Source organism: Acipenser ruthenus, chromosome 1 (genome assembly GCF_902713425.1).
Source record: "Acipenser ruthenus chromosome 1, fAciRut3.2 maternal haplotype, whole genome shotgun sequence".
Classification (NCBI taxonomy): domain Eukaryota; kingdom Metazoa; phylum Chordata; class Actinopteri; order Acipenseriformes; family Acipenseridae; genus Acipenser; species Acipenser ruthenus.
This window is the reverse complement of record NC_081189.1, coordinates 69,906,647-69,927,446: the sequence shown is the minus strand read 5'-3', so window position 1 is coordinate 69,927,446 and position 20,800 is coordinate 69,906,647. Positions and strand designations below refer to the sequence as shown.

The 20,800-nt window shown below is 39.4% G+C and overlaps 1 protein-coding gene across 1 annotated transcript in view; it reads left to right on the top strand.

Moving 5' to 3' along the window:
• LOC117421141 (mineralocorticoid receptor-like) overlaps positions 1 to 20,800 on the top strand; it is a 126,676-nt gene that overhangs the window by 78,814 nt on the left and 27,062 nt on the right. The window contains exons 5-7 of the mRNA XM_034035126.3: positions 2,638 to 2,955; positions 3,685 to 3,829; positions 9,988 to 10,118. Of these exons, the coding sequence (XP_033891017.3) occupies positions 2,638 to 2,955; positions 3,685 to 3,829; positions 9,988 to 10,118 (594 nt within the window). The remainder of the gene's footprint in view (positions 1 to 2,637; positions 2,956 to 3,684; positions 3,830 to 9,987; positions 10,119 to 20,800) is intronic.

Sequence of the window (20,800 nt, the reverse complement as noted above, 5' to 3'; positions counted from 1 at the left end):
CTCAGGTGGAATTGAACTGTTTTCTTTTGCAAGTAGTCCCTAAATATATTAACCTACAGTACAGTAGTTTTGCAAAATGTTGTTTTATTTAATACATATGGGATCCTGTAACCTGTGGTACACTGAGGTGCTTTCTACCACTGTTAAAGACAATAAAGAGCATTTTTTGACCAATAACAAACAAAAGGCCCCTCGTGGTGCTGAGATTGTAATTGGTTCTGATGGTGAAGCTTCTTTAGGCCACCTCTGGCCAGGTGAGGATCTAAGGACATCCCTTGTTTGTTGGACAAGCTTCAATGTCTTTTTTCATCAGTATGGCATCTGCTATTTTTGCATCTGAATGAAAATGATGAAAATCTGTATCGTGTCAGAATTGCCCATGTAAAAGACTATACAGTGGGAACAGCATGTTGTGAGTTGACATGTATGAATGAATGCAATGAACTTTGCATGCTTCCTCTGTTTATTAGTTTTGACTATAAAGAGTGATGTTTTACTTTCCTTCAAAAACAATACAACAAATACCAATGGTTTATTTCACAGGGGTTGCCTCCTGCTTAAGAGAGCTCAGGGAAGGGGTCAATGTTAAGTGTGTTAAATATTGCATGCCCTCTATGATTTTAAATTCACTGTTTATTTATTTGCCTGCAAAAATAATACAAAGAACAATGAGGAAAACTAAATATTAAGTTCAATTAATAAAAGCAAGCCGTTAAGCTCTGTATAAATATAGAAATGGAATAAAATGCTGTGATTTTTCCATTCGCAGTCTGGGGGCTGCAGCAGATTGTCGCATTTGTCTCCAGGGTAGCAGATTAGATTATGAAATTTAATGCATGTCTGATTTCCTCTACATTTCATCATGATCATGAGGAGTTGCAAATTACAGTGCGTGGAGAAAAAAGCTTGAAGTTCTTAGATTAAAGAACGCTAATATTAAATGTCATCTTGAATGTGGCCAATGTGTTAATGTTCCGAGCTCTGAATGCAGTTTTTTGTAGATGTGTGGTTTATGCATGTTTGCCACAGAGGGTTTCTACTTTATCTGATTAAACTGCCACCGTTTGTTTTGACCTTAATTTAAATTAAATAACAGACACAAATGTGATTTGGAGTAGAAAGCAGTCATTGCGTTAAACCTGCACTCTCTGTGCTCTAGTTTAGCAGGGAGATTGGAATGATTTTTCAGTAAAGAAAAACATGATCACCCAGTATTACATTTTAAGACCAAACTAAGGCATTACCTAATACCTTGCTGTACATGTTTTTAACTCGCAATGTGTTTGTAAAATGTGTTTGAAACGAGCGATTGCTCTGTTGCTGTCTCTCAGGATACCCTTGTAATGAGATTAATGGTCTCAGTGGGTTTTCTCCAGGTCTGGATTATTTTTTTAAATGTTGATAATAATTGGGTGCACTTTAATTATACATTTGTACTTTTTTGCACGTAAAAAACAAATAAGCAAGGGTTTGTAAATGAAGCAGGCTTTGTTTTGTTTCTTAAAATAATTCATTAATGTGCAAGCGGACGTAAGTCATTTCAAATAAAAGATGAATATGATTCATATGTCTGGGCCCATTAGTCTGATACCATTGGTATGGTATATAGAATTGTACTTATAACTTTGCTTTGCATTTTTATTTGGTGTGAAGGCTGCTTCTCTGGTTAGAGTCAGGTTAGCTGCTGAGTCTATTGCTGCCTTTTACCTGACAGCAACTAACTTCTTAGGGGTCAACAAAGCACAAAATCTGGCCCCTGTTGGATCATGTGTTGCTGTTAGCAAGTGAATCCTGGCACGCTCTTAACGATGAGATTTAACAGAGGTTTAAAAATGCACTTGAAAGCTGTTTTGTTCAGTTTCCCCCCTTGACTTAATATATATTTGTTATGATGAAGTACTCTATGAGATCTTTCTATCAAACTTCCAGGACAGTATTCATAAGACCAAACTGATCACCTCCTTTGAGCTGTACTGAGCAGTTCTTTATCGGTCTTTCTATTACAGAGCTTCTTGCTTGGCTTTAGTCCTGTTTGCACTCTTGTGTTTGTGGTGCTTTCAGCATGGATGAGATTGCCTTGCCAATCGAGAAAGCATGTGTGTCACCTAATTTATTACAGAAGCAGCAGGACTGTTTATACATATTTCAGCATTACAGAGACCAACTGGGGACTTCATTATTTAATTTATATGTAAACAAAAAATATGCTTGATTTATGCTGTTCAGAAACTGATTTGGTCAACTGCAGTTTTTTTTTTTAAGTTTAAGTTTATAAAGGGGTTCAACATAGATAACATTTGAAAAAAAAAAAAATACAAATCACTCAAAACTGAGGTTTAATCCATTTTTTGTACCCTACCTTTCTGATAAATGCTTCCTTTAACAATTCTGTTTTTAATCCTTGATAAAAACAATTTGTGACTTTTTTTTCCCCACTGTATTCTTTCAAAATGTCATAATTACTTTTTGCTGGGCTCCTACATAATTAAAAAAAAAAACTGTTCTGTCATTGCCAGCTTCTTTAATGTGGAATTAATAATTCTTCATTAACTTTTGAATGTGTGTTTTCAATGTGTGTTTGGCTTGAGTTCCAGTCTCTTATTTACAATTGATTCAAGATTGTAATTATTCTTTCAGCACGGAAGTCAAAGAAGTTGGGGAAAATAAAAGTGGTAAACGAAGAGCAGCCGCTGCGGAGCCCAAAGGAAGGCCAGACATACTTGACTTCAGAGAAGGAGTTAAGCACCAGCACCACTCTCGTCCCTCACGTTCCCGGCATAACGCCATACCTTCCTCCATCCATCAGCAGTATCCTGGAAATCATTGAACCAGAAGTCGTGTATGCAGGCTACGACAGCACCCAGCCTGACACAACAGACCACCTGCTCTCCAGTCTCAACCAGCTGGCCGGGAAGCAGATGATAAATGTCGTCAAGTGGGCGAAAGTACTTCCAGGTGATTTTTTTTTTTTTTTTTTTATCTTCCTATAGGGGTAGATTATTGGGTCTGTGTGCTATTCCTAAATGAAGCACATGGGAAAGAATTGTTTTAAAATAGATCCTATTTTTCAATACAGATGATATAAACAGCATCTGGATAATGTCAGCCAGTGCAGGCCCATTAGTTCGTGGACCTGCGATACTGGAATTTTTTTTTTTTACTGGTTTAGAAAATGAACATTGTTGCTTTGATACAGTCCCTGCAGTTTAGTTGCAGAATAATTACCATATATATATATATATATATATATATATATATATATATATATATATATATATTATTTTTTTTTTATTTAAAAAAGTATCCTGATTGGGGCATGATTGGGTTATACCGTCTAATAAGCACCTCTATATGCTATACAAAATGGAGTACTGTAACTGACTATTTTGTGTCCCCATTCTGAAATCTTGTGAATAAAATAATACATATTTTCTGATAAGTATTAATACACTGCATCACAAATACAGTGCGTGACACTTACGGGGTGTCTGCAGACTATTTAGGAATTCAGCAGGTGAGTGTTTATCTAATTACAGTTTAACATCATAACAGCTGTAGACTTCATAAAGTGCTATAATCTTTATTTTTAGTTTGGCCAGTCTGCATTCTAACCACACAGCTGTATTGCATGTACTGCACTTTCAATGGGTTAAACTGCAGTTGTTATTATTATTATTTCTTCAGGATTCAGAAGCTTGCCAATTGAGGACCAAATTACCCTCATTCAGTACTCTTGGATGTGTCTTTCGTCATTCAGCCTCAGCTGGAGATCATATAAACATACCAACGCTCAGATGTTGTATTTTGCACCTGACCTGGTCTTCAATGAGTAAGCTATCATTCATTACACTTTTATGACTGAAATACAAATGCTAATGCCTGTCCAAGCTGACAGTTATATAACTTTGTGTGTGTGTGTGTGTGTGTGTGTGCGTCAATCAGCATTCTGACTGCATCTGCTGTGTCAGTAAATTGTAACTACAGTACCACTTTTTAAAAAGTCTACAAATCTGTCAAAAACTAAAGTTGGACAAAGCATGATCTGGTTATAGCAGGCTGTCAGCGTTAACACCATTTTGGAATCAGCTGTATATTAGCAAGACAGGGCCATTCTCTCCCATACAGTTTTTGCACAGTCATGTTTTATAATGAGATATAAGCTCCATACACCTATATATTCAGTTGATTCTGTAGGTCAAGTGAGTACAGCCCTGAGAAGTTTTTTTTAGTACCAATTTTTTTTCTGGAGTAGTGAGTAATTAGAAACAAAGATGGAGAATCATACAGAACACACATAATTGTATATTAAATAGGTAAGACATTAATATTGGGAAATTAGATGATATAAAGTATCCCTTATAAATGTGTCTTTCTTTGTGGTACATACATTGTATCGAATACACTGCACCGGGAGGTATGTGATAGAAAACTACAGACAATAACCGTTATATATTAGGGCTGTTAGTTAAGCCTCCAAATAGCAATCGATTAACTGGGCACACAAAATCGAATAGTTCTAATAAATATCGATGATTGTACCGCCTACATACATTGTCGCTCCATTCCCCTCCCCCCCCGACGTGATTATTTTAATGTCATTGCTGTTATAAGTGAAAGCTTGTGCACAACAATTGAATGCGAGCGGTAAGTACACCTTGATAGAGTCAGGAGAAAAAAACCCCACAACATTCGCAACAAGCCTAAAGCAAGTTTAATATAATCTTGAAATGTTTTTGCTTACGATTGTAAGTCGCCTTGGATAAGGGCGTCTGCTAAGAAATAAATAATAATAATAATAATACAAGGGTGTTACTAAAATATTTATTCCAAACAGATTACAGTACTTTGGAATGTAATCTGTATAAACTAGACACGAGTTTATGAAAACCATCTTATTTTATTCAGTGACAGCTGCAGCATCACGCATTGCATCTTGTTAATACTGTACCACCTAACCTTCACTATCTGTGAAACACGCAATGCAGAAATCCCTGCCTAAAACATCATCATAATAATAATAATAATAATAAAATTGATTTATTTACCACAGCATGCACATCCGCTATAGGTCAAGATGATCGTTACTCCAAAATTGCGTTTAACATAACTGATTGTGTTTAAAAAAATAAAAATAACGTTATTGAATATTGTTAAATATTCATTATATAACAGTTTGAAACCCCCAAAGAACCGCAAACTATATACAGTCAGTTTTCTTCAATGCACACAATTTATTTACAGGCTGTTACCTCATGCCGATTTATTTTGAATTTTTGTTGATTAAAAAGCTTTATTTTGAACTTTCACACTGTCTCTGAGTCTCAACCTCTGTCATCCTTGTCACATTTGGTTTTAGAAGTGGGATAACGCCACCTGGAGGCTCAGGGCAGTATTTTTTTGTTGTTGTTTTTGAGTTTTTGTGAGGTTTTTTTTTTGAGAAAAAAAAAACAAAAAAAAACAATGGGCAGAAGAAGCAGGCAGCGGCAGCAGCGACAGCAGCATCAAAAGCTGCTGCCACCCCAGCTGGAGGACCCAGCCAGCCTTTTCCCCTGGTGCTCATGGTGCGGGAAGGTGGACCATCAATGGAGATCCTGCCCAGAAGTGCCACCAGCGGTCTGGTGTGGGCGCTGTGAAGTCTACGGCCACAACTGGGCAGGATGCCCCTACACCCTGGTGGCCCAGGAGTAGGCAGGTGACGACGGGAGTTGTTTTTAAAAAGTCTCGCGGCAGAGTTGTGCACTGGCTGTGGGGCATATGGGCACACAGTGGCCATCTGCCCCATGCAAACAGAGGGGAGAAGAAAGAGGCAGAGAGGAAGGAAGACATGGGAGGAAGAGGAGTGGTGCACCCAGTGCATGCAGTACAGGCATGAGGAGCACCACTGCCCGGAGGTGTTACCGGACACAGACCTGGAGTGGGAGGAGCCCGAACGTCCTGCACCTGAGTGGGAGGAGCCCGATCGTCCTGCGCCTGAGTGGGAGGAGCCCGAATGTCCAGAGCCCAAGAGGGGGGAGTCGGTGCGTCCAGAGCCCAAGAGGGGGGAGTCGGTGCGTCCAGAGCCCAAGAGGGGGAAGGCCCAACGTCCACGGTCCAGGTGTCCACCAGCAGAGGGAGAGTTCCTGCTGGTTTTGCCTCCATCACCGTCACCAGCAGAAGGAGCATGCCTGCTGGTTCCCCTGCTGCTGCCGTCCCGAGAGCCAGAAGAGGTGGAGCTGCCGTCCCGAGAGCCAGAAGAGGTGGAGCTGCCATCCCGAAAGCCGGAGGGGGTGGAGCTGCCGTCCCGAGAGCCGGAGGGGGTGGAGCTGCTGTCCCGAGAGCCAGAGGGGGTGGAGCCATGGACACGAGAGCCAGAAGGGGAGGAGCCATGGACCCGAGAGCCAGAAGGGGAGAAGGCTGAAGCCCTTCAGCAGCCCTTGCACATGCTGCTGAGAGGAGCTCAGGGGAGGCGCACCCGACTGCGACGGCAGGAGGTGCCAGCCCGACTTCAGAGGCCGCTAGAATGGCCACAGCCACCACCGCCAATGCCAGAGTGTCTGGAACCGTTGGCACTGGAGGAGCTGGAACGCCCGTTGCCGGAGTGGCCGCGGTCCCCGCCTGCTGTTCCAGTGGGTCTGTCTGCTGTTCCTGAGGGTCCACCGTCTCCACCTATTGTTCCAGAGGGTCCACTTGCTGTTCGTGAGGAGCCGCCGTTCCCGCCTCCGCCAGCAGAGGGAGACGAGCTGTTGTTCCTGCCTCCGCCAGCAGAGGGAGACGAGCCGCCGTTCCCGCCTCCGCCAGCAGAGGGAGACGAGCCGCCGTTCCCGCCTTTGCCAGCAGAGGGAGACGAGCCGCCGTTCCCGCCTCCGCCAGCAGAGGGAGACGAGCCGCCGTTCCCGCCTCCGCCAGCAGAGGGAGACGAGCCGCCGTTCCCGCCTCCGCCAGCAGAGGGAGACGAGCCGCCGTTCCCGCCTCCGCCAGCAGAGGGAGACGAGCCGCCGTTCCCGCCTCCGCCAGCAGAGGGAGACGAGCCGCCGTTCCCGCCTCCGCCAGCAGAGGGAGACGGGTCGCCGTTCCCGCCTCCGCCACCAGAGGGAGACGGGCCGCCGTTCCTATCTCCACCACTAGAGGTGCCACCATCGCTGCTTCTGCTGGTGGGTCCAGGTTCCCTACCAGCGTTCGTGTGCTTTGAAGGCCTGGGGCCCCCACTATTGAAGGAAGCTTGGGGGATCCGGCATCAACCCCGCCCACCACCGCCCGCTGAAATAGCCCACCCAAGGGACATAAGGGGACTCTTGGGGGAGAGCTTGGATTCAAAGGGGGGGGGGGGGGGGGGGGGGGGGAGTTTGGGAGGTGTGTGGCAGAGCAGGGCTCTGCCCTTGGAAATACTGGCAGGAAAGGAGTTAAATTCTCCTCCCGGCCCAGGTTGATTGTGTCAGGTGGGAGCAATCAACTCATTAATTATTCAATTAGTCACCAGCAACCTAACATAAAAGGAGAACTCAGCCTCCCATTCAGGGAGAGAGAGAGTTCTAGAAGAGAGGAGGAAAGAGTGTTTTTGTATGTGCTGTGTTTTGTTAAGTTTTTGGTAAACCAGTGAAGGCAACGCCCATCCTGGAAGCCTTATTTTGTAAGTTTTGTTTTTGTGTTGATTGTTTGTGTTTTTTTTAAACCTTTTTGTTTGGCCCTCGTGCCGATTTATTTTGAATTTTTGTTTATTAAAAAGCTTTATTTTGAACTTTTACACTGTCTCTGAGTCTCAACCTCTGTCATCCTTGTCACACCCTCCCTTTACAAACATGACAAACATGTAAGAAAAGGCCACAGCCCCAGGAGAAAATACACAATGTTGTGAAGACCAGGAAACTGCACTCGCACGAGACATACGCTGTTCTATCTCCGCTATAGAGCTTGAAAGCCCTTAAGAGAAGGATGTGTTCACAATGGCTCCACTATATAAGCAGAAATACTCTCCAGCTTGGGAAGCTGAGGAGGCTTTCAAAGATTAATTCAAAGTATTGACAATGCCTACTTGCAGACACCGTAGTCTTTATAAATGTTTTTAAAACTACAGTATTTCAAATAAAAAATCTTATCAATCTGCTATATTTGAATTAAACGTATGTTTGAACTATGATTATTATGTTCAGGATACGGCTGAAATTTTCAGTCTTTCAAAAATGTTAAGTTCTTACCAGGGTTGCCAGCTGGCTCCTGAATTTACGGACACTTTAAGACAGGTCAGGTTTTTTAACTCGCCTCTCTAACCGCAAATTAATAGATTTTATTTTTATAATATAATTAATCTGGAGCCAGTTGGCAACCCTGGTTCTTCCTGATTTATATATTTTTTTTTTTTTTTTGATTTTCAGCTTTCGTAATCCGGTTGTCAGAGCCTTTACGAATACAGGCCTTAGGCTTTAGCACATGTTTGCCTGTAGGCCAAATGAGCAGAGCTGAACTTATGTGTGGTTTGCTGAAGAATGTAATGGCATGGTAATCATTACTACAACAACTGGAAATATGGGTAGTTTTATTGCAATACTAATGCATTTACTGATTCTATAACCTGATGTAACTCCAGTCATAATCTCAACAGTAAATCAGTTAAGATTTTGTCAGGTTTTATTTTTGATGTCTGTTCATGTTTTGCTGCATTTCTATACACACACACACACACACACAAACAGAACACGCAGTCCAGTGGCCACACCCCCCTGCTCGCGCCGTAGTTCTGACTGAGAGCTCTCAGCTCTCAGTCTCGTGTGCAGCAACACAACACGCACACCGTTAAAATATCTTGTCTTAACCCAGGATTTGCATATCAGAGGAGAGTAGAAGTGTGTAAACTATGTATCCCTTATATGAGAAGTGGGTTAATGCTGTGTTGCCCAAATTAAAAGTGGGTACCCTCGACTACACCACTGCCTTGCACATTTCTTTCTAGCTCGTGTCTTTATAATTAAGCTTTGCATAGTATGCACTTTCTGTTGTAAGACTGCAAACACAGAGCTCTGGGAACAGCTGCTCACAGTAACAGAGTAACAAGATTTTTCTCATTTCTGCTGGTGTAATGATATGGCTTGCGGTATCAGATGTGAGCTTAAATGCTTTTAAGTCCAACCATTGGCTTGTATAGGACTCATTTATGGTTAAAGTTGTGGGGTCACAAAGCCAGGGGTCATGCAAATTCAAACACATTTATTCCTCTGACTTCACAGCATCTGTAGTCCAGATTTCCAGTGAGCTGTGCACTATTGTCTTTTTTTTTTTTTTTTTTAGTTCTGTGCTGCAAGCTCAAGTTATGTAGCAAAATAGTTCAGTAATGTGGTGTTTCATGAGTCATGTCATGTGTGACGAGCTAATCAATTGAGAATAAGTAAGAGCAGAAACACTGCATCTGTGCCTGATTACTCTGGAATAGCATGCAATTTTACATAATGTTGATAAATTTAACTGATCGGTCATTTAATCCTGTAATCAGCCCCCGTTAATGTGTAGGCTTTTCATAATTGCAGTAATTAGGGAATGTGTAATACAAGGTTGAGTCAAAATGAGTGCATAAGGTAACATATACTGTATGACACAAAAAATAATGTTGTCTTTGGAAATTACATGTCCGTAGATGTTTAAGGTGGTATTGTAATTTAATGTTTCAAGTTGGTTCAGTCTTAATTGAAAATAAATTACTTTATATCTGACACCACCAAGTAAATACAGAAATTGAAGGTGTGTTAATTTATACAAGAATGCTGTTATTTAAAAAACATATTTGAAAAACAGGACTTGTTAATTAGAAAGCTCGTAGTTGGCCACATGCTATTTATACAGCAGCATTATTTTAAATTAACAGTATCTGAGAATTGCAGCCAGTGTACCAGTTTAAGGGAGAATTTGAGAGGAGAGAGAGAGATACAGGTTGTAAATCTCACACCTGGAGGCAGTTATTTTATGTCCTGTACCTTGAATATACCCTTAATGATCCTGTGCCCATCTTTTCCTTCCTACCAGGGAGCGGATGCAGAAGTCAGCAATGTACGATTTGTGTCAGGGTATGCGGCAGGTGAGCCAGGAGTTTCTGCGGTTGCAACTTACCCACGAAGAGTTTCTTGCCATGAAAGTACTGTTGCTGTTGAGCACGGGTGAGTATGGGTTTGAAATGGGTTCATGGTTAAAGATATTCAGATGGCATACCTCTCATTGTTCCAGTGCATGAGGAATGAAATGTATGGCTTGGATGCCCGTTAGTTTAATGGCATCAGCCCTGTAGATAATGGTGAGGGTGAATTAGCATGATGCTGTTAAAGGTCAAGGCTTTATTTTATTTAGATTTTTACAATGTACTTATTCCTTTTAGTTTAGCACAGCCTTCATTATTTACCTTTCCTAACTACATAACCTTTTATCACAGGCACCATATAAGGGCAAATAGCACTCTAAGCATGGTTCCAAACTCCAAGGCATATCACCTGAGCTTTCTAGTGATACTGAGTCTCGCCATGCATAGCACATATACAAAACTAAATAGCCACTGGGCCAATCACACTGGTGCATGGCAACATAAGGAGAAACTCCCCCTATGGCTGTATCCTCTGATAGGAATCTAATATAGTACGCGTTTAGTTCTTTCCTTGAGAATAGTATCTGTATTCAACTGTTTGGAACAGTGGTATCTGGTAAGCATTATATATATATATATATATATATATATATATATATATATATATATATATATATATATATATATATATATATATATATACAGTGCCTATAGGAAGTCTAGAAATGACAGAAGCTTCCAATTATAAAATGCAAAATATGTGCGTGAGCAGGAGTATAAGTCAACAAGATGCTTGAGTGAAATGGTAGTAGGCGGCGACTTGGTGAGAGACCGTGTTACATCCGTGTGAAATCGACAAACAAAGAGAGTCACCGAGAAACAGACTCAAGGTAAATTTAATTGATAAATATAACCTTAACTGCAAATGTTAAAATTATTTAAGTTTACAGTGTTAAATGAGGACAATTCATTGCTGTTCAATTACCTTTTGTCAAGTGTGTCAGTATAAATGCACATATTTATCACCGTTCATTTCTGTATTCTCCCACCCCCTACAACAGGGGAAGCGGGTATTGCTACTATTTATCTAAAAGTCTTAGACCAGGGAACTGTTTGGTGAAAGGTGTTTCCATCTTTTTGATAAGGACCATTTTAAAATATGTTAAATATTTTCAAAATATTGTATATTTTATATATCTATAAATCTCCATTACTAAATTAAGCCCAAAGCTGCCTGAAGTGTGGAGGCCTATTTCTTCTTCTTCTTCTTCTTCTTAAGAAGTCTGTTCTTCTTCTTAAGAAGTCTATATATATCCCTTGAACTTTTTTCACATTTTGTTGTGTCAGTGCCTCAGAGTTTCATGCATTTAAATGAGGATTTTTTCCACTTATCTACACACCATACTCCACACTGTTAAGGGTGAAAAAAGGTTTTATTGAGAAAAAGATGATATATTAAAAGTACAAAACTGAAAGATCATAATTTGATAAGTCTCCACCCCCCTGAGCTAATACTTGGTGGAAGCACCTTTGGCAGCAATTACAGCTGTGAGTCTGTTGGGATAGGTCGCTACCAACTTTGCACACCTAGATTTGGCAATATTTGACCATTCTTCTTTACAAAACTGTTAAAGCTCAGTCAAGTTCCTTGCGGAGCGTTGATGGACAGCAATCTTCAAGTCATGCCACAAATTTTCGATTTTGGTGCTCTGACTGGGCCACTCAAGGACATTTACCTTTTTGTTCCTTAGCCACTCCAGTGTAGATTTGGCTGTGTGCTTTGGGTCGTTGTCATGCTGAAAGGTGAACTTCCGTCCCAGTTTCAGCTTTCTTGCAGAGGGCAGCAGGTTTTCCTCAAGGACTTTTCTGTACTTTGCTCCATTCATTTTCCCTTCTATCCTGACAAGTGCCCCAGTCCTTGCCGATGAGAAACATCCCCATAACATGATGCTGCCACCACCATGCTTAACAGTAGGGATGGTGTTCTTTGGGTGATGTGCTGTGAATTTAGGCCAAAAAGTTCCAATTTAGGTTTGTCAGACCACAAATCTTTGTGTTTTTTTGCATACTTCAAATGGGATTCAAGGTGGTCTTTTTTGAGTAAAATACAGGCCAGATTTGTGGAGTGCTTGGGATATTGTTGTCACATGTACACTTTGACCAGTCTTGGCCATAAAAGTCTGTAGCTTTTGCAAAGTTGCCATTGACCTCTTGGTAGCCTCTCTGATCAGTCTCCTTCTTGCTCGGTCATCCAGTTTGGAGGGACGGCCTGATCTAGGCAGGGTCTTGGTGGTGCCATACACCTTCCACTTCTTGATAATCGTCTTGACCGTGCTCCAAGGGATATTCAAGGCCTTTGATATTTTTTTATACCCATCCCCTGATCTGTGCCTTTCAACAACTTTGTCCCGGAGTTCTTTTGAAAGCTCCTTGGTGCTCATGGTTGAGTCTTTGCTTTGAAATGAACTACCCAGCAGAGAACTGCTGAATTTATCCTGAAATCATGTGAATCACTACAATTTAACACAGGTGGAGGCCACTTAACTTGGTGTGTGATTTTGAAGGCGATTGGTTACACCTGAGTTAATTTAGGGTTGCTATTACAAGGGGGGTGGACACTTATCCAACCAAGCTATTTCAGTTTTTATTTTTAATTAATTTTCTACAGATTTCTAGAATATTTTTTTCACTTGGAAGTTGTGGGGTAGGATGTGTAGATAAATGGAAAAAAAACTATTTTAATGCATTTTAATTCCAGGCTATAAGGCAACAAAAGGTGACAATTTTGAAAGGGGGTGTAGACTTTCTATAGGCACTGTGTATATATATATATATATATATATATATATATATATATATATATATATATATATATTCAGATGATTTATAAAGTAAAGATCTTTACAGCGAGAAAAGTATATTTTTCATATGCCCTGGTTCACAGTTCAGATATGCGCTGCAAACTTAAACTTTATAAGGATCTTGTTAACATAAAAGGTAACTCCAGAGAGATAGTTAACCTATTTTTGTATTTTAATTTAAATGTTTTAATTATGACACTTGCAAGGCATAAACCACAGTTTCCTTTCAGAAAGAAATTTGAATAAAAAGTATAACCGGAAGGTATCAAATGGAGAGGATATAGCTCTGCAGTCAGAGGAGATGGTATATATCTCTGAAATGGATAACCAACACTTAAACTAGCTTGTACACTTATGTAACTAGAAAACATGATGTCATCTTGTAAGAATAATAATGCATGCCTGGCACACTGGTATGGGTCACTTGTTTATCTGTTGACATGCAACACAATATTGTTGATAGCACTTTATACCCCTGCCATTTGTGTTACACAACCAGTTGCAGATTTGTGGATGTTAATCAAACTTAAATATAGAAGCTATCCTGTTTAACATATGTACAGTATATTTAATTTAAAAAAGAACAGCTGAAAAAAAATAAGAAACAGCTTTTCAAATAGAGTTGTGATTCCATTTTTTGAGGAGATTAGAAATTTCATTCATTTTAATTCATTTAGCGAAGGTGCCCAACTGATTAAAGCTTAGATAGATTTGACAAAGAAAATAGTCTTCCATAACTCTGCAGCTTTACCCTCAAGTATTCTTGATCTCACTAACTAACATTGCATGGTCTCTGTCTCCCTCTCCCTATCCCATATATGATACATGGTCCCTCTTGTCTTTCATATGTCTATCTTTCCAGATGTACTAAATAACCTAGCAAGGTTAATGCAAGGTTATGGTGTCTCCTGAATTCAAATATATAAGCACTATTGGGATTATTTTGAGATATGCGCATGCATCGGTGGTTCATTGCATTTTTCCCATGTGATTACTAACGCTATTATTAATGCATTTTTAAAATGTGAGCTTTCAGTATTATAAACGAGATGTACTTTTAAAACATCAAAACACATCTCAAAATAATGCAACATTCAGCATGACACCATACTTAATATATTAAGATGTGTCGTGCATTAGAGAAGATTAAATTACGTCCGGATTGGCTAGTTTGCTCAGTGAAGTACTGTATATAAATATTTCGGTTTTGAGGTAGCTGATGATGGCATGGAATAGTAAAACAATATAACAACACCTTGTTTTTCTCCATGGATATTAAGATACTAAGTTAAAGTAAGTTATTGCTTTTCTTATGTAAATATCTGTTAACGTCTATATGTATATGTTTCATATTGCAATTGTGTTATTATAGTTTTCTGTGTTTCGGAAGATTTCGATATTATCGATATCAAAATACGTGCACAATATCGATATACAATTTTCATATCATTGCCAACCCCGAATATATTGTAGCGATCTCAGTTAACGCAGGCAGGTGCATCACACAGGGCGAGGCAATCCACACACAGGCGGAGGGCGGGCACGAACCCGGGACCTCTCGCACTAAAGCATAGCGATACCGCTGTACAAAAGAGCCGGCTCCTTTGCAAGGAGCGTATGTTGGGCTTATGTCTTCATGTGTGATTACATCACCTACCAGCCCTACTGCTGCCTTCCCCCGTGCACGCTACACTCTCCCCTGCCAGCCTCAAGTCCGCCCCGGACTTGCTAACCAGGCTACAGTCCAATGAGTGCGTGCCAGGGTACCTGCGTCCACTTCTGACACCAATGTAGCGATCTTGGTTAACGCAGGCAGGCGCATCACACAGGGCGTGACAATCCAGACACAGGCGGAGGGCAGGTGTGAACCCGGGGCCTCTCGCACTAAAGCATAGTGCCGATACCGCTGTACAAAAGAGCCAGCTCTTTTGCAAGGAGCATATATCGGGCTTATGTCTTCATGTGTGATTACGTCACTTACCAGCCCTGCTGCTGCCTTACCCCATGCACGCTCCAATATATATATATATATATATATATATATATATATATATATATATATATATATATATATATATACAGTGCTTGCAAAAGTATTCAGACCCCTGACCATTTCTCTCATATTACTGAATTACAAATGGTACATTGAAATTTCGTTCTGTTTGATGTTTTATTTTAAAACACTGAAACTCAAAATCAATTATTGTAAGGTGACATTGGTTTTATGTTGGGAAATATATTTATTAAGCTTTCAATTATGACAGAACTCCTTAACCCAATACACAATTTGTTTATAATTAACTTTTCGGTGAATTCCTCTAATTATGCATTTTCTCTGCTACTCTTTGCTTGCCTCCGCGATAAATAAACTCAACATGATTAGAAGTAGCTAACAAACACTGTAAGAACATGTTACATGCATACAAACGTACAGAGATGAAAGTGTACATTATACATACAGTGCGGGGGGAGTCTGACAACATTACAAATACGTTTAGATGAAAATCAATGTCAATGATCTCAATCACAGTTGGTATTCCATTGGTTTGTATACAGTCATGTCCGTGGCGATATCTTTTGAAAACAAGCCCTGATAGCCCCATAAGTATTGCACTTTTTAACGAATACTTCAAAACTGCTATTAGGACAATGCTTCGTGATTTGTTTATTATTAATAGCGTTACAATTAAATTATACCAAATCATGTTTTTATTTACAACAAAGGGAAAACAATACATGTTTTTGCTGACTTTATAATCATGTGGGCGACACAATATAAGTTCCCTTCATTGTAAATAAAAACGTGATTTGGTATCATTTAATGATAACGCTATTAATAATAAATGAATCATGATTTTAGCAGCAGTTTTTAAGTATTCTGTAAATATTTTGTCTCATAGTTAAAAAGTACAGTGCTTATGGGGCTGTCCGGTCTTGTTTTGAAAATGGACATTGTATACAAACCAATGGAATACAGTGTGTGTGTGTGTGTGTATGTAGGTAGGTAGGCATGTGTGTGTGTGTGTGTGTGTGTGTGTATGTGTGTATTTAATAGAAAGAGAGAATATATGCATGTCTCCAGTGGTGGTTTTCACGATCACATTACCTTCAGTTCTAGACAAAATTGTAGATATTTATTAGTACTGCCATAGCCTGATGTTTTTGCCTATTGATTCGCCCCATTGCCACTGTACTTTATGCATCCATGCGCCCCTTCCTGCGATTTCATCGGGCAGTGTGTAATGCCCGCTTGCAAAGATTCTTTTTTTGCGATGCAACTTCCTCCATCTAGATGTGACGGTCACATTGGGCAGTGTGTTCTGTGTGTTACAAATTGTTATAACAAGTGAATAAATCTCATTCATAACCACAAGTATAGAAAATCTAAAATATTTTCTTAACTACAAATATTGAATTGGTATCTAGGTAGTCTGTAATAAATGAACCCTGGTCCAGGCTGCACTCTGTCTCTGATTATTTATATGATTATTTAATAACAAAATAGGCATAACAACAGCTTGAAAATGCCAAAGTCAATGCTACAAACCGATTTGTTGTTTAACACTGGAGTTATCATTTACATCCTTTTGAAAATCTTGTCCTCAATGTCTATAATAAGTCATCATAAGCTCACTAATGCAGTTTATTTAGTATAATAAGGGCTTTTGGCTACTCAGTATGTCAGGCTCTCACCTCTAACAAAGAAGGTCACAAATTCAGACTCTGCAGTGAACAAAAACCTGGACCCATTCCCATTTATGAAAGTCTGCACAGAGTTTGAGGTGCAGTCAGAAGCAGTCAAAGATCTCAGAGCACTGTTCAGAAAATACCAAGGGTGTTGTACAGCCTCCAGTCAGAAATTCATCAGCCAACCGTGGAAAAGGGATTTTACATGCATACTCAAATAATGTTTCTGTATAATAATAATAATAATAATAATAATAATAATAATAATAATAATAATAATATATTGTGGTTTGAGTTGTGGAAGCTGACTGTGTTAAAGAAATATCCCCTGCTAGCATGATTGTACAGTATATTCACTTTTATCATTACCATTCATAGGGAAGCTATGATCTGTTTCCAGCCAATTCCCTGTGAAGCAAAGCAAATGTCACTTTTGCCAAAAAAAATAAATAAATAAACGAAACAAAAAGAAAACCTTCTCTTGTGCTCAAACATCAGGAAAGCTTTTGAGGAGCATTGATGTTAGCACATTAATGCATCATAAACTGGCTGTAGAGAAAGATTAAGTCATATAAATCTTTAGTATAAATTAACAACAAAATGTTTATTTGCTTTTGTTTTCTTTTATCATGCCACCGTTTCTTTTTGTCCGTTTACAGCATGCTTTAATTAAAAAATATTAATAATGAAAGTCACTGTATGCAAACGTGACAGTTACTGGGGACTGTCGCTGTGCCCAGAACCCCTCCTTCTCCCAACATCAAAGGAATTCTGCTTCAGTTTCTCATGGAGGAAGCCACATAATGCATCTGCCTTGTTTTAGTTGTTGCTCGGCCCATGGCCCTGGAGCCATTCCAAAGGGCCTTACTGTATTTAATAAGTCAAATCAAGATCTGGGCACATGTCCAAATTCTGGTGTTTTGCTTGACTTCCTTTGAATCGAGGTTTTAGTTTTGAAGGGGGGAGGGGGTGCACAAATAAATACTTAAAGAAAAAAAAACTATTAACAGTCTGCAGCAATAACATGCCAGATTACCTTACGACGGGTGACATATGTTTAACAGGTTGTCTTGTAAAGAATCCTGGGATACAAAAGGTACTGTACTATCCCAAAGTATCTTAAACTATATCTGGTTTTAGTCAAACAAACAAAAGAGTATCGTACAGTAGACTCTTTTCCAGTTCCAGCTGCACATGCAAGGGCCTGGTTTTCAAATATTCGTAACTTCCGTTGAATAAATCTCTCACAATAAATAAATAAATCACTTTTCTGCATGTTTACACAAACAGCATAAATTTACTGAGCAAAGCAGAGCATTCAACATTGAAGTTGAATTTTAAAAGCAAAGATCCACTTACTTAAGATTTGAAAATCTGGTCCATAGTGGGTTGTTAATTGTTCTGTAGGTCACAGCTGTATGAAACAACTGCAGTGTAAATTAAGTGAATGTTTTGAAATATTTGTATATTAAGAATGAATAAATATCTGTCCACTAGGAGTGTAACAATTAATCAATGTATCGATTATTGATCATCTGTCCTTAAATTTCCTGAGCCTTGATTACATATTGGTAAATCGATGCATCAAACTAGAACCCAGTTTGAAGTCTCCTGTTGCCGGTTTACATTAAAAACCTTGAGTGTGTGATAGTGCACTTCTTTTAGTACAAGTACGGTGGATTAGCTTGTTGCTAGGATACACACTTTAGGTCTCTACATTCGTGTTGGACAAGTCATATCAGAAGTAGGCCTATTGTATTCACGTTTTCTTGATTAAAAAATTAAGGCAATGCGTTTTTTTTGTTTTAAATCTATTACATTGACCGATTTACCTTCTTTTGTTTCAAAGCATGTTATGTTTGTATTATATGGCAATACTATATAAGAAGCTGAATTTAGTACGATAGTTAAATTAGTCAGGATTTGTGAGATCAATTCAAATGTTTTGCTTTTGGACATACAATGTTAACAGTAACAAACAACCATAGTTCAGATAGAAATTACTTCTATTAAAATATAGTATTTTTATTATTATTACAATGTTAAAGGGACATCCGATGGACTTTTCAGTTGTTAAAAACTCAAGTCCTTTGTATTTCTTTTTTTATAATCGGAAGTGTCTTTTTGTTTATCTATCATGCACAACAGTGTTTTTAGTTATTGGATCTTCTGTTAAAAAAAACAAAAAACTAATGTTTGTTCTTTATTTTAAAAAATAAAACGTCAATGCATCAATTTTTGCTGATAAATGCCTATATGATAATCGAATACGAAATAGCACCTTTACTGTTCACATTTCCTCTGTTGTTGTCATTCAGTGCTCCTCCCACTCAACAGTTATTGCACAGTGAATTGGCCTCCACGTGGATTACCATAGTTTACTTTTGTTTTATATCATTGGTAAAAGAAACAATATATAGTCTGTACAGCAGTTATGGAGTTATGGACATAAATGATCTGGGTTTAAACTCAAATCTTGTATTTGGAACTGGTATTTGATCTCCATTCTCCCAAAAAATAAATGAATAAACTACTGAAGTTATACTTTTTAAACTGTAATGTTTGTTGAGATCACAAATGTCAGCACTTTTTTCCCCCCACTGACTGAAAGTGTATCTACAAAAGGTGTTTAACTTAAATACTGCATAAACATGTTATTGAAATCAGATGAACCTGCCTGAGTGCTCTCTGTTTAATTTTGATCTCCTCTAGGTCCCTTTTTTATATTATGTCATGATGCTAAGTGCAGGATATTTCTTGGCAGGATCCCACTTGAGTGATTCTGCTCCAAACTCCAATCTGTAGTGCTTTTCGGTACCAGCATTTTAGTCTTCGGGAAAGATTTTCAAAGGTGTCTATATTTTGATTCTACTGACCTATTTTGTTTCTTGTGCAAGAAGTTGCTCCAAATGGAAATAGGTCGCTCTGGTAGAGCAAAAGCTTTAGACCTGAGTTACGCCAAGCAGCAAAAAGTGTAACTGTTGGACATTGAAAATGCATTCATTATCATGGGAATGTTAATGAGGTATTGATGCACACAGTGCATGAAAATGGTTATACATCTGTGGAAGGGTGGGGGTATTCACTGCACGGGAGACAGAAGATTTTATTTGTAAACACCACACAGGTGCCCAGATTTATTTATTTTTCTTCTTTATTTTTTTTTAATTTAGATTAGCCCGCAGAGGGCGCTGTTGTCCGTGGTCTGGATACTGCCGACAGTAAACCAGGACCACGGGGTTACCAACACAGGTATCCCAATCCGTGTACCTTCAAGTGCTCAAAAATAATAATGAAAACACAAGGCGAAAGAAAAAGGGAAAATAAAACACAGTAATAAAACTACAAACAAAAGTGCTGCTTATGCAGTGCCCCCACTGCCGCTAAGCCGGTCAGCACGGGTCTCCGTCCTACAGTCAGCTGTGCCTATACACTGGGGTTGGCCAGGGTTCCCCGTACCTCTACACACGTCCCCTCGGGTACGTATTTATTTATATTGCTCTGTGAAAATTAATTTGTTTTATTTTATGAAAGGCTGCCCCCTCAGCCGGGCTCGCCTGCTCCTTGTTTCACGCTGGCCTCTTCTGCCAGCAACACTGTATTTCCTCCAACATGGCCACCCGAGTGCACAACCAAGCCAGTTCTTATGGGCCGAGCAGTCTCCTAAGGCCCGCCCCTCCCACTCAGAGAGAGGGAAAGCACACACACACTCTTCCCCACCTCTCCGTGTCATCGCCATGACCGACAGGCGGATCCCAAGAGACTGCTGCCCTCTACCTGCAGTAATACGAATGTGCCAGACAGTCCAGATCTCCCCTGTTACAACATGTATAAATGCTACTTAAGGCAAAACTGTTTTCTGTTTTTGAAGATCACTTACATTAGAAGCATGTCTAAATGTATAACAAAATAACACTGACACCTGTGTAAACCCACATACACCTTTGAAAATCTGGGGAATGTAGTTTGGCTTCCTTTTTGTCCTTTCTGAACACACAGAATTAACTGACTCATTAAAAAATAAAAAAATAAAAACTGCTCTTGCAGTTTCAAATGTAACACAAAGTAAAATGTCATCACCCTTGTGACACAGCCCTCCCCAGTTTTAATCATAAAATATTTTTTTGACAGGTGAGACAGTGCTTATGATAAACCTCTGAGCTGGCATCCCATAGTCCTCTTACTCACCACAAAACAGTTGTCATAAAGGATCAAC